The 13,872-nt window shown below is 42.0% G+C and overlaps 2 protein-coding genes across 6 annotated transcripts; both read right to left on the bottom strand.

The window, feature by feature from the left end:
* Positions 1 to 1,800: 1,800 nt before the first annotated feature.
* On the bottom strand, positions 1,801 to 9,842 carry LOC142891684 (major histocompatibility complex class I-related protein 1-like). 3 transcript variants are annotated; one of them, XM_076031398.1, is made up of 7 exons: positions 9,673 to 9,842; positions 9,342 to 9,605; positions 3,570 to 3,848; positions 3,185 to 3,487; positions 2,992 to 3,102; positions 2,728 to 2,745; positions 1,801 to 2,639 (listed from the first exon to the last, which is right to left on the bottom strand). In XM_076031398.1, the coding sequence occupies exons 1-7, from the start codon at positions 9,725 to 9,727 to the stop codon at positions 2,587 to 2,589; spliced, it is 1,083 nt and encodes a 360-aa protein (XP_075887513.1). In that variant the 5' UTR covers positions 9,728 to 9,842; the 3' UTR covers positions 1,801 to 2,586. The 3 variants fall into 3 exon arrangements, with proteins under 3 accessions (XP_075887513.1, XP_075887512.1, XP_075887511.1); XM_076031397.1 differs by lacking the exon at positions 9,342 to 9,605 and adding an exon at positions 4,039 to 4,302; XM_076031396.1 differs by lacking the exons at positions 9,342 to 9,605; positions 9,673 to 9,842 and adding exons at positions 4,039 to 4,302; positions 7,910 to 8,077.
* Positions 9,843 to 10,211: 369 nt separating this feature from the next.
* On the bottom strand, positions 10,212 to 13,403 carry LOC142891685 (major histocompatibility complex class I-related protein 1-like). 3 transcript variants are annotated; one of them, XM_076031400.1, is made up of 8 exons: positions 13,214 to 13,403; positions 12,879 to 13,142; positions 12,217 to 12,495; positions 11,832 to 12,134; positions 11,639 to 11,749; positions 11,497 to 11,514; positions 11,367 to 11,421; positions 10,212 to 10,965 (listed from the first exon to the last, which is right to left on the bottom strand). In XM_076031400.1, the coding sequence occupies exons 1-7, from the start codon at positions 13,266 to 13,268 to the stop codon at positions 11,372 to 11,374; spliced, it is 1,080 nt and encodes a 359-aa protein (XP_075887515.1). In that variant the 5' UTR covers positions 13,269 to 13,403; the 3' UTR covers positions 10,212 to 10,965; positions 11,367 to 11,371. The 3 variants fall into 3 exon arrangements, with proteins under 3 accessions (XP_075887515.1, XP_075887517.1, XP_075887516.1); XM_076031402.1 differs by lacking the exon at positions 10,212 to 10,965 and adding an exon at positions 10,997 to 11,244; XM_076031401.1 differs by lacking the exon at positions 10,212 to 10,965 and adding an exon at positions 10,997 to 11,239.
* Between the last annotated feature and the right edge of the window lie 469 nt (positions 13,404 to 13,872).

Below are 13,872 nucleotides of genomic sequence, written 5' to 3'. Positions count from 1 at the left end.
AAACGGGTTTGTTATTTTTGGGTACTTAAAACCACCAATCTATGTCCAAGAGGCAGTTTCCCCCCGAAAAGATAGTTGTTTATTCGTTATTTGACACTAAAAAAAACAGAGCTCAACATCGTTAAGCTTTTATTGTGGTACTTCCGGTTGCCTGCAGCTTGAATTTGCATATTAGCTAAATGTTTAGTTTCACCCGAAACATTTAGGTGTAACGTTTATATTTATATTTAACATTTAACATTTAGATTCAGCATTTATATTTAGATTTAACATTTATATTTCGATTTGACATTTAGATATTAAGTCTCAAATGTGCTATAAAAAAGAAAAGAAAAAAAAGTTACTTTCAAAAAAGCACACAATTTTTTAAAAACACGATTTGAAGCTAAATGTGACAACGCTGGTCAAGACAAACTTTCTGGGACATTTTATTTGTACACACATGCATGCACATACACACAGCAACACAGGATGTGTTTAGAAGCTATTACTCTCTACAATAAGAGCACTGCAACTACCCACAACTGTAGATAACAGGAATGTTCAACCATGTACAAAACCTCAAGTCACTTCAGCAGGAAGTACTCTTTATTAAGTGTGAGCAACAGCCTGGACATTCCGATCCACACTGGACATTAAAGGCGCTTCAACAACAACATAAAATGTTCTGTTGCTCAACTGCTTGACAAATAAGATGGTGATCTATAAATCACACCCACATGAAACTATTCTGGTGGCACTCTTCACATGCCCAGTGTAGGCAGCAATGCAGTGGAAGCAGTGTTGCATGTGGCAGACAGAAGTCTGGGAGGATACGTGTCTCTGCAAAATGCACAACGGTTGACAGGGGAGGAGGGTGTGGAGAGGGTGTGTAAAAGAAAATCACATTAAATAATGAATTTAACTTTTGAATTCAACAGTTCAGATTCTTCCAAAAAAAATCTCTGGCTTTCATTTCTTAAATTAAAAACAGGAAGTATGTAGATAAATACATAAAACATACATAAATACTAGTAAGTTATTAAGTAGTCAGAGAGGCATCAGAAAAAATATCCCCTTTCTTTTTATTTAGTGGTTAGATGAAAAGTTCAGACTTCTTGTTGCTTACCGCTGTACTTTCTCCTCCAAAGGTAGAGTCCTGAGATGCAGAGTGCCAGGAGTAGAAGCCCTGGTACAACTACAGCCACAACAGTGACAACTGGAAACTCTGAACGAGGAACTGCAACCAAGAGACTGTTCAGGAAGTATACCATATAGAGTATAGAAGACAACATCAGCAACAAACATTAAAAACATTAATTTTGTGTATCTTGTTGATTTGACTCTGAGATTGCTTAAATGTAAAGTGCATTATAAATGAAATTTATTATTATTATTATTATTATTATTATTATTATTATTATTATTATTATTATCATTATTATTATTATTATTATTCCTTTGGATGTTTTTTTCCAAAGGGTTCTGGCAACACGAGTTGAAAAGAAACCTGCTCTGGCTTGCATTCACACTGAATGTGAAAACAGGAGAGAATTTAAGACCGTGTGAAGCCTATCCCTTTGCACTTGAAACTATGATTAGTTAAACTGTAAAATTTGTCTTTTCAGTCCACCAAATCACACTACTTCAATAAATTGACTTGTTATGAGTTTCCAGCTCAGAAGTTCTTTCTTCCATATTGTGAACAGGTCTGTTGGAAAGTCTGGACTCAGCTGAAGCGATGTGAAGCTTTCCCCAAAACAATGCTCAAGCTCAACTTTCTGGTACAGTTTGTTAATAGTAGAGGCTTATTTCCTTAGGTGTCATAATAAACAGAAACAATCATGTTTATTTCAGAAAAATACATGTGAATGGACTTGTATAGCACTTGTGCGCGCACGCACACACACACACACACACACACACACACACACACACACACACATACACACACACACACACACACACAAGTGATTTACTGTCTCAAAGTTGCATTGTAAAGATCACACAGAGCTGCTGCAGTGCCAGTCAGGGCTCTCGGTTACATTCTGGCCACGCACAATAACAGCGCTACAACTATTTACTGCAGAAAACAGGATTGTTCAACCATGTAAAAAACAAAACAAAAGTCACTTCAGCAAGTAGCACTCTTCATTAAGTGTGAGTTATAGCCTTGACATTTTTATCTACATTGAAAATCAATGGCGCTTCAACAAATAAAAAGTTCTGTTGCTTCACTTGACAAGTGAGAAGTTGTCAGCCTGATTTGAACAGTAGGACTTGGCCCATGGTAGGAATAGATGAAATGCTTTGTTCCATGCATCATGGAGCTTTCAAAGTTTCTCCCAGCCACGCAATTATGCTGTACACCTAAGATGAATGTTCCTTTAGTAAAGAGTAAAAATAAATAAATAAAAACACGTTTACAAAGCAAGTTCTATTGATATAAACATAAAACTCAAAATTGTGCTATAAATATCATGCATTTAAGATGAGCAGGATCCAAATGCTACACTGTCGACATTCAGATTTTGTGTTCTGTTTGTGAAACAAGTTGGCAGATTCCTCAGTGTCCAGCTGGTGCCGCTGATATGTAGCTGACTGGGATCATTTGAGAGCTTCTGCTTCAGAGGATGTTTGGCTTAATGAGGGGTCAGATACTGCAGAAAGAAAAGAAAAATATTATTTTTCGGAAATATCTCTGGGTACAATGACAAAGAGCAGGAATAAAATTGGGACCATACTTACAGTTTGCAGGCCAGAATCCTGAAATATAAAAGAGAAAAACAATATTTAAAATCAGGTTGCTTTTGGAATTAAACAGTTCAGATTCTTACAAAAATCTCCAGCTTTCATTTCTTAAATTAAAACAGGAAGTACGTACGTAAATACATTAAACATACATAAATAGATACTAGTAAACTATTTAGTAGTCAGAGAGGCATCAGCAAAACATCCTCCCGCTTTTTTATTTAGTGGTTGCATCAAAGGTTCAAACTTCTTGTTCCTTACCACTGTACTTTCTCCTCCAAAGGTAGAGTCCTGAGATGCAGAGTGCCAGGAGTAGGAGTCCTGGTACAACGACAGCCACAACAGTGACAACTGGAAACTCTGAAGGAGGAACTGCAACCAAGAGACTGTTCAGGAAGTATACTATATAGAGTATATAAGACAAGTAGAAAAGAAATGAAAATCCTCCTCTCACCCCAGTTGGTGATGATGTTGGCTCTGTCCAGTCTGGTGACAATCTCCTCCTTGACACCAGACAGATGAAACACACACTCATACCTCCTCCAGTCTTCTGGTTTGATCAGTGAGATGTTCAGCTCCACAGTCATCTGGAAGGTGTCGTCATGGTTGGGGAGGATCTCCCAGTATTGCACATCCTCATGGACCTCCTGTCCATCTCTCCTCCAGAACATCTCAGCATTATCAGGGTAGAAGCCTGTGACGTGGCAGCTGACTGGAGAGGAGGGAGTCCTCTGGAGAAGAGACACAGAGGCACCAGCTGCAGAGGAAAGAGAGGGGGGAAATATCAGTCGGAGCAACTAGAGTCCATGTATCAGCATAAGGTCCAACAGGGATTCTACCTGTGTTTTTCTTGAATCTCTTCCAATATCCAAAATACATTTTGAGCCTTTCAGGGCAAATGTGAAGCTGGAAATTTTTAATGCTTTCACAGTAAAGAAGGTCTCTGTCCCACTTATGTTTAGTGATGAGAGTTTGAGGTTTAGCAGCCACCCATGTTGATGTTTGAAGATCAAAAGAAATGAAGTCTTCTCCATCATAGCCATACTGAATGATACCACCAACATCTTCAGTCTCATCATCCCACTCACAACCATGCATCCTCTGAAAAGTGTGAACACCTGAGACAGAGAGATGAGAGGTGACAGTGTATTAGCACAGAGAATTATTTCCTCTTTCATATTTGTAAACCATGTGGACATGAAAGTTATAGAGGAGATTAGTATTAGCCCAAAATGTCAGCATAATGAATCCTACTTTGTCTGGAAGCATGATTTTTCTGCTAAAAGACTTGAAGAAAAGATGACACACCTTCAGTTTGGTTCATCTGTTGATTCAGGTTCTCAATGTAGCCACTGAGAAAGTATTTTAAGCGCTCACATTCTTCACTGTACATGCGCACATGCTGAGGATTATCTTGACATAACCTTCTTGCCCACTCCTGTTGCAGCTCCAATCTTCCACTGCTGTCACAGTAGCCCCACTGAACGTCATCAAATGTGGAAAAAACCATTAACTCTGGTAAATCCTGGGTTCCAGAGGAGGCAGTCATGAAAAACCTCAGGTAGTGTTTGACTGTGGAAATGTAAAGCAGGTTAAATAACATGATTAGAATAAGAACTGATTCATAGAAGTGAACTCACCAGCAAATGCTTCATGATAGAAGAACAGCAACAAAAGCTGCATAAAAACATTCATTATGTGCGTCTTCCTGATACTGCTTTGTTGTTCTTTTTGGCATTTTTTCAAAGGATTCTATGTGTGTGTGTGTGTGTGTGTGTGTGTGTGTGTGTGCGCGCGCGCGTTCACGTGTCCCCCTCCCCCACCTGGGTTTCTCCGACCACTATCTCCATTATGCTGGTCCCTGCCTACCGTCCCCTGCTCAGACGCCACACACACCAACACAGAGGACTATCACTGTGTGGCCCTCTGATGCTGTGCCCGCACTGCAGGACTGTTTCTAATGCACAGACTGGCAGATCTTCTGGGATGCATCTGTCTGTGATGGAGAGGTGGACTTGGAGGACTACACATCTGCTGTCCTCGGGTGCATCAGCAAGTGTGTGGGGGATGTCACCAGCACCAGGACTGTAACAGACTACCCTAACCAGAAACCCTGGCTGAATGTAGAGGTCCGGTCTCTGCTGAAAGCCAGGGATGCTGCGTTCAGGTCTGGTGACAGAGCGACACTCAGAGCGGCGAGGAGAGAGCTGATTGCCGGAGTGAAAAAGGCCAAGGCTGCATACGCCCAGAGGATCCAGGGACAATTCGCGTCCAACGATCTGCAGAGTATTTGGAGGGGCATTAAGTGCACCACAGACCAAAAGACCAAGGACGTACAATGCCCCAGGGACCACTCGCTGCCCGACACACTCAACAAATTCTACGCCCGCTTCAAGGACCCCAACGCCTCCCCCAGCACCATACTCATCACTCCACCTGGTGAAGAGCCCCTCAGTGTGACACCAGCAGAGGTGAGGAGGACCCTCCAGAGGATTAACCCCTACAAAGCTGCTGGTCCTGACAATATCCCTGGACGGGTGCTGAAGGACTGCGCACACCAGCTCACAGAGGTGCTGACGGACATTTTTAACACTTCTCTTTAACAGGCGACGGTCCCCACCTGCCTGAAGACTGCCACAATTATCCCTAGCCCCAAAACACCCACAGTGACAGGCCTGATTGACTACCGGCCAGTTGCGCTCACCTCGATAGTCATGAAATGCTCTGAGAGGCTCGTCATGGCCCACATTAGAGATTCAATCGACGTCACTGTGGACTCGCATCAGTATGCTTACAGGAAAAAACGATCCACAGAGGACGCCGTTTCCTCTGTGGTCCACACAACCCTCACCCACTTAGAGAACAAGGACTCCTATGTTCGCCTGCTCTTTGTGGACTTTACTTCAGCGTTCAACACAATCAAACCACAGACCCTGATCCAGAAACTAAGCACACTGGGTCTGGGTCTGAGCACCACCCTGTGAAACTGGGTTTTGGACTTCCTTACAGGCAGGCCGCAGTCTGTGAGGATCCACGATGTCTCCCCCCCCCATCATTCTCAGCACCAGTTCTCCCCAGGACTGCGTGTTGCTGAGCCGCCTCCTGTTCACCCTGCTCACACACGACTACTCAGCTAGACACCCAAGCTGTCTGATGGTGAAGTTCGCGGATGACACAACTGTGGTTGGACTTATTACCAAGAACGACGAGTCCAACTACAGGCAGGAGGTGGAGCAGCTGGAGGGTTGGTGCAGAGATAACAACCTCCACAACAATGTGAAGAAGACCAAGGAGATGATCGTGGACTTCAGGTGGGGCAGACACCTCCCTCCTCTCCTGCACATCGAAGGGTCTGCGGTGGAAGTGTTCTCCAGCTTCAAGTACACATGTCTGACGACCTGACCTGGAGCATCAACACTTCCTGCCTGGTGAGAAAGGCGCATCAGCGCTTCTACTTCCTCAGGAGGCTGAGGTGAGCTGGACTGGGGAGCTCAGCCCTAACATCTTTTTATAGATGTGTGGTGGAGAGCGTTCTGTCCTCCTACATCATCGCGTGGCATGGCAGCTGCTCAACGGCAGAGACGAAAGCTCTGCAGAGGGTGGTAAAAGCTGCGCAGAGGACTTTGGGATGCAGCCTCCCCACCACCACGGATATCTACATTGCCAGATGCTGGAAACGGGCCGCCTCCATCCTGAAAGACCACACTCACCCCGCACACACTTTGTTCTCCCCTCAGGCAGGAGGCTACGGAGCATCAGCAGGACCACCAGACTCAGGAACAGCGTCTTTCCGGAAGCTGTGAAACTGCTGAATTCTGGAGGACCCTGTTGCCCCCTGCAACCCCCCCCGACACCTACAGACAACATATACTGCTCTCGTCACTTTCACTGTTCTTGTTGTCACTTTAACTTTGCACACTACCTCATTTTGTGATATTATTTGTTGCGCTGGTGTTGTGTTTATCTTATTCTCAGTTTCTTTTATTTCCTATACTGGAGTTTATTAATTTATATTACTCCTTAGCTATATTGCACATTCTGTTTTTATAATTAGTCATTTATTTTTGTTTTTCTTTTACACTTGGCTGCACCAGGACCACAGTGTCTAATCTTGTTTCACCTCAAGTTCTTTTTAACATGTGTTGAAAGGACAATAAAGCTTCTATCTATCTATCTATCTATCTATCTATCTATCTATCTATCTATCCAGCTATCAAAATCTTCAACGTACATTTGGAAATGCTGTGGATTATCTTGACCAAACCTTCTTGACCATTTCTTCGTCTTCTGTACCATCAGAGCATGTAGAAATGTAAATCAGGTTAAATAACATGATCATAATTAAGGCTGCAACTAACAATTATTTTTGTTGTCCACTAAGCTTTGGATTCCTTTTTTTGATTAGTCAATTTGTCACAATTATCTTCTTTAGTTTCACCACCTATTTTGGACTTCTGTTTAACCTCCCCTGTGTTATACTGCTGTTCTCTCACAGCGGACGTTTTCATATATTAAAAATAATGACACACAAAGCATTTATCTGTGACATAGTAGTTATATTTTTCACCCTAAAATATCATAGGTATATTAATTCACGATTTAAAGATTATATGCAATGTTCATCACAGTTAAACACCCTAAACAGATTTCTTCCAACTGAAATATCAAAGTAAAATCCCTTAATAACTCAGTCAATAAGTGATAAGTGAAAGAGTGTTACACTTCAGTATAAACGGTAGCGCTGTAATTCCTCTGCGGTGCGTGATGATACAGCGACACCTGGTGGCATTTAAGGTATTGGCGTATCGCGACCCTGGAATGCTGGGTGAGCTTCACAGAGTTTGCACCTGTTTCGCTGATTCATTTTCTGGGATTTATTCCAACAGTTTACAAAGTTTGGGTCGGAGTTTTCGAGCCTTTTCAGAGAAGCCGTTCCACTTTTCTGTTGTTTTGCAGGATGTAGACAATGCGCGACACCCTCAGGACTCAGTACTGCACTGCAAGTACGGCCGGAGTGTGATTTCATCATTCAGCGATTTACAATAGCAATCAATAACACGATACGTCGACGCTTAAATGTTCGCGTCGACGAATTTCTGTTGTTGACGTAATCGATTCCGTCGACTAATGGTTGTAGCCCCAATTATTTTAAGAATTAACCCAATAGATTTGAACTCACCAGCAAACGCGTCATGAAAGCAAAACAGCCACAAAAGCAGCCTAAAAGCATGCATTTTGTGTATCTTCAGCTCTGATCCTTTGACATTTTCCGGGATTCTGGCGACACTTCAGTTGAAAATAACATTGCTGTCGGAACCGGTTCTAAGTTGCGTTGAAAGTGAAAGTAAAAAACAAGATATATATTAAAATGGCGTCACAAGCAACAGCAACGCCCCCCCCCCCCCCACACACACACACACACACAAACACACACACAAACACACACACTTTTAATACGTTATTTATGTAATATACGTCTGTATATACACGTACTGTATATACAGAATGCAATAAGGACACACATATTATCAGTGCAAATAAATTATAAACTATTGGGAGTCAATCAGATACATTTGTGCTTGTAAAACAGTTAATGTATACAAACAATCAGGAGGCGAACAGACAGCAACACTGTGACACCACATCCACTCTTTGTTTAGGAAAAGCAACGCCTCCTCCATACTGAACTGCTACCAAAGATAGCAGATATAGAGCAATATCTTGTTAGCTGTTTAGCCTTTCTCTGACCAGCCATCTGAAGGCCTCTGACCCCTAGTTTGTGCTAGTGTTGCCACCCGTCCTGTTTTTCCCAGAATTGTTCTCTTTTTTCACCACCTGTCCCGGGAAAAATAAAATCTCTCCCGGGACACAATTTGTCCCGTTTTTAATTTCCGTCTGTGGTCTACTCCCGTAAAATGCGAGATTGTCCCGTATTTGGCAACTAAAAAACATGTCCCGTAATGAACTGATACGGGACGCACTTCACTTTGTCCCGTATATTTCGGTGACATCCCCCCCCGTCGATAGACTTGAGACATCTCACCCCCCCCCCCCCCCCCCGCAGAGTGAGACAAAAAAATAACAGTCAGACTAAATAGACTATAGTCTATATATCACAAACAGTGATTTTAGCTCTATTTTTTTTTTTTTATCTTGAATCTCTTCAAATATCCCATATATGTCTTGAGCCTTTCAGGGCAAATGTGCACGTAGAAATCTTTAAGACCTTCAGAGTAAAGAGGGTCTCCATCCCACTTATGTTTGGTGATGAGAGCTTGAGGTTTAGCAGCCACCCATGTTGATGTTTCAAAATCAAAAGAAATGAAGTCTTCTCCATCATAGCCATACTGATTGAAACCAGCAACATTTTGAGTCTCATCATCCCACTCACAACCTGCAATCCTCTGAATAGTGTGAACACCTGAGACAGAGAGATGAGAGGTGACAGTGTATTAGCACAGAGAATTATTTCCTCTTTCACATTTGTAAACCCTGTGGACATGAAAATTACAGAGGAGATTAGAATTAGCCCCAAATGTCAGCGTAATGAATCCTACTTTGTATGGAAGCATGTTTTTTCTGCTAAAAGACTTCAAGACAAGATGACACACCTTCAGTTTGGTTCATCTGTTGATTCAGGGTCTCTTTGTAGCCACTGAGAAAGTCTTTGTATTGCTTACACACTTGAACATAGTATTCATAATGCTCAGGATTATCTTGCAGTATTTTCTTGATCCACTCCTGTTGTGTCTCTGTCCTTCCACTGCTGTCACAGTAGCCAAACTGATCGTCATCAAATGTTCCAAAAGCCATTAACTCTGGTAAATTCTGGGTTCCAGAGGAGGCAGTGAAGAAATCCCTCAGGTAGTGTTTGACTGCAGAAATGTAAAGCAGGTTAAACAACATGATTATTAAAACTATGAATATTTGATGTGAACTCACCAGCAAATCCTTTCTGAAAGAAGAGAGGCAACATCAGCAGCATAAAAACATTCATTATGTGCAGCTTCCTGATTCTGCTTTGTTCCTTTGATATTTTTCAAAGGATTCTGGCGACACTGCAGTTGAAAATAACTTTGCAGTCTGAACCTGCTCTGGCTTGCGTTCTCGCTCAAAGTAGCACACACTCACACACACACACACACACACACACACACACACACACACATTGTTCTTATAAATACATTAAGTGTTACAAATAATTTCTTTGTAACATTAAAATGATTCTCTAAATAAATTCCATGACTTCTCCTTCAATGTGTTGAGTCATAGCCCGACATGGAATTGCCAAACGCATCTCTCAGCGAGTGCTGCAGAATAGGCATATAGTGTACATATGATACATTTATTCTATCAATATATAAAAGTAGTAATAGTCCTTAAAATAGCACTGAGGTTACTGCTCCTTGTTCCGTCTCTGACATGAGATGGAGGAACAACATATATTGGCAGGGATCCTTCACAAAAAAGAGACAGAGACAAGAGTCCATTGATTTTTAATGTACATGATTTATTGATAAGAAAACAAAGGGCCCAGCGAAGGGCTGAAACCGAAAGGGACTCTCTCAAAATGAAGGCCAGACTGCAACATATACAAAAATAGTTTAATAAGGTGATCTGGATAAACAAAATGAATGCTGTTCACTCTGTCACTCTGTCACTCTGCTGAGGACGTAGACACACCACCTTGTGAATCCTTTCATTCACACACACACAGCTTCACGCTGCCAACCGTCACACTGACCCCACGCACACACACACAGTCATCAGGGCTTATATGGCCAGTCCCTGAAGACTAACCACTGCCACCTGCAGGTAATAGGTGGAGGAGGAGACACAAAGAACTCAAAGGCCTTCACACTTCTTTCATGTACAAGTTTCTTTCATTGTCACATTGAGTGGCAACCAGAAATATCACACGTTATCACACAGGAAGGTTGTTGGTAGTCTCAGTCTTCAACCAAAATATGCAGTGGGTAAATAGGATCATACACTGACTTCAAAAGAGATGACAAACTAAGGAAGCTGCTCTGTCCAGTGTAGCCAGCATATATACAGTAGCATGTCTAATTTTCTCAACAAAAAACAAACATCTAAGCAGGAATAAAGCAAGATTCATACATCGATTTTCACTTATGATTCAACACGATGTGAACCCTGTGATGAACTGGTCAGGTTGTTTCCACCGTCATCCCATGATAGGAGTGATCGGCTCCAGCACCCCCAGGACTCTGACTATAATAATGGAGAGTAAATAGATGGATGATGGATGGATGGATGGATGGATGGATGGATATGACATAACATGAACTGACATGATGGGACACCAGCAAAAACAGGCCAGAGAAGGTAAACCAAAGGAAAGATGGATGTGGACAAACAACGTCCCCACACTTGTGTACTACTGCAGAACTTTGGACTCCATAATAGAGGATAAAGTTCTGTGGACTCAACTTTGTTGGACTCCAGTGCTTATTTTCCAAAGAAAACACTTCTTAGACATGGAAACCTGAGCTAGTAGAAGTAGATTAAGAATAAAGTTCAGTTGTTGCAGTTTGGGTGGAGCCAGACTCAGTCTTCTACTGGACCCTGACTGGGTCACACTGTACTGGCTGAAAAGTCACATCAGAACTCACGTGAGTCATTTAGTAGCTGCTTCTGAAGATGTTTCACTGGATGAAGACTCAGAAGCTGGAAGACAAAAAACTCATTTGTCTCAAACATCTGCTTGTACAAAAAAATTGAAAAAACTGACTTTCTACTCACATTTTGCAAGACTGAATCCTGAGATGCAAAGAGAAAAAACAGTGTTTAAACTGTGCTAAACAATGAAAACTTTGTCAGTTAAAAAGGCATCAACAAAATATCATGACGGTTGCATGAAATGGTCCAACTTCTTGTTTCTTACCACTGTACTTTCTCCTCCAAAGGTAGAGTCCTGAGATGCAGAGTGCCAGGAGTAGGAGTCCTGGTACAACTACAGCCACAACAGTGACAACTGGAAACTCTGAAGGAGGAACTGCAACCAAGAGACTGTTCAGGAAGTATACTATATAGAGTATATAAGACAAGTAGAAAAGAAATGAAAATCCTCCTCTCACCCCAGTTGGTGATGATGTTGGCTCTGTCCAGTCTGGTGACAATCTCCTCCTTGACACCAGACAGATGAAACACACACTCATACCTCCTCCAGTCTTCTGGTTTGATCAGTGAGATGTTCAGCTCCACAGTCATCTGGAAGGTGTCGTCATGGTTGGGGAGGATCTCCCGGTATTGCCCATCCTCATGGACCTCCTGTCCATCTCTCCTCCAGAACATCTCAGCTTTATCAGGGTAGAAGTCTGTGACGTGGCAGCTGACTGGAGAGGAGGGAGTCCTCTGGAGAAGAGACACAGAGGCACCAGCTGCAGAGTGAAGAGAGGGGGGAAATATCAGTCAGAGCAACTAGAGTCCGTGTATCAGCATAAGGTCCAACAGTGATTCTACCTGTGTTTTTCTTGAATCTCTTCCAATATCCAAAATAAATTTTGAGCCTTTCAGGGCAAATGTGAAGGTACATATTGCTAAGTATCTCGGAGTAAAGCAAATCTCCATCCCACTTATGTTTGGTGATGAGAGCTTGAGGTTTAGCAGCCACCCATGTTGATGATTCAAGATCAAAAGAAATGAAGTCTTCTCCATCATAGCCATATTGATTGAAACCATCAGTCTCTTCCGTCTCATCATCCCACTCACAACCTGCAATTCTCCGAAAAGTGTGAACACCTGAGACAGAGAGATGAGAGGTGACAGTGTATTAGCACAGAGAATTATTTCCTCTTTCATGTTTCCTGGTGGTCGATCTAAAGTTGAAAAAACTTTGCACGTCGGTTTTCTCCATTTCAATGTTACAAGCTTCCTAGCCACCACAGGCTCCCTCCGGTGGCCAGTAGTAAGAATTGCATGCAAAACCCATATACGCATATTCAATGTTCTGTTTCCGTCTCTTCTTGAGTTTGATCGATTAAATTAATCAATCATCCTCCTCTACACAAAGAGCAGTATTACCCTCAAGTGTCATTGACATAAATCCCTGTTTCATGTGTAAGCCTTTTTTTTCTTCTTCTTTTTTTTGCTGAAACACTTGAAGATAAGATGACATACTGTACCTTCAGTTCGGTTCATCTGTTGATTCAGGTCCTCTATGTAGCCACGGAAAAGGTTTTTGAAGCGCTCACACTCCTGAACATAGTATTCAGAAACCTGAGGATTATCTTGAATAAACCTTCTTACCCACTCCTGTTGTGTCTCCAACCTTCCACTGCTGTCACAGTAGCCAAACTGATCGTCATCAAATGTAACAAAACCCATAAACTCTGGTAAATTCTGGGTTCCAGAGGAGGCAGTCATGAAATCCCTCAGGTAGTGTTTGACTGCAGAAATGTAAAGCAGGTCAAACAACATGATTATTGAAACCATTAATAATATTTTGATGTGAACTCACCAGCAAATCCTTTCTGAAAGAAGAGAGGCAACATCAGCAGCATAAAAACATTCATTATGTGCAGCTTCCTGATTCTGCTTTGTTCCTTTGATATTTTTCAAAGGATTCTGGCGACACTGCAGTTGAAAATAATTTTGCAGTCTGAACCTGCTCTGGCTTGCGTTCTCGCTCAAAGTAAAAGCAGATGAGATTGAAGACTGCGTCACAGCAACAGCCAACCCCTCGATTCGATCGTCCCTCCCCCCACACACACACTCACTCTCTCTCACACACACACACACACACACACACACACACACACACACCTTGTTCTTATGAATACATTAAGTGTTACAAATAATTTCTTTGTAACATTAAAATGATTCTCTAAATAAATTCCATGAGTTTTCCTTCAATGTGTTGAGTCATAGCCCGACATGGAATTGCCAAACGCATCTCTCAGCGAGTGCTGCAGAATAGGCATATAGTGTACATATGATACATTTATTCTATCAATATATAAAAGTAGTAATAGTCCTTAAAATAGCACTGAGGTTACTGCTCCTTGTTCCGTCCCTGACAGGAGATGGAGGAACAACATATATTGGCAGGGATCCTTCACAAAAAAGAGACAGAGACAAGAGTCCATTGATTTTTAATGTACATGATTTATTGATAAG

This window comes from Nelusetta ayraudi, unplaced genomic scaffold, assembly GCF_046127955.1.
Source record: "Nelusetta ayraudi isolate G7.1 ecotype Tasmania unplaced genomic scaffold, CSIRO-AGI_Nayr_v1 ptg000033l, whole genome shotgun sequence".
NCBI classification, from domain to species: domain Eukaryota; kingdom Metazoa; phylum Chordata; class Actinopteri; order Tetraodontiformes; family Monacanthidae; genus Nelusetta; species Nelusetta ayraudi.
The sequence above is the reverse complement of the archived record's forward strand: the minus strand, read 5'-3'. Positions and strand labels throughout refer to the sequence as shown.

What these genes read in the sequence shown, in the direction of transcription:
- LOC142891684 (XM_076031398.1), bottom strand. Translation starts at nt 9,727, where the DNA reads ATGAATGTTTTTATGCTGCTGATGTTGCCTCTCTTCTTTCAGAAAGGA. An exon ending in CTTTCAGAAAGGATTTGCTG is followed by an intron (nt 9,606 to 9,672) that starts GTGAGTTCACAT and finishes ACATTTCTGCAG; the next exon opens with TCAAACACTACCTGAGGGAT. An exon ending in CAACATCATCACCAACTGGG is followed by an intron (nt 3,103 to 3,184) that starts GTGAGAGGAGGA and finishes TCTTGGTTGCAG; the next exon opens with TTCCTCCTTCAGAGTTTCCA.
- LOC142891685 (XM_076031400.1), bottom strand. Translation starts at nt 13,268, where the DNA reads ATGAATGTTTTTATGCTGCTGATGTTGCCTCTCTTCTTTCAGAAAGGA. An exon ending in CTTTCAGAAAGGATTTGCTG is followed by an intron (nt 13,143 to 13,213) that starts GTGAGTTCACAT and finishes ACATTTCTGCAG; the next exon opens with TCAAACACTACCTGAGGGAT. An exon ending in ACAGATGAACCGAACTGAAG is followed by an intron (nt 12,496 to 12,878) that starts GTACAGTATGTC and finishes TCTCTGTCTCAG; the next exon opens with GTGTTCACACTTTTCGGAGA.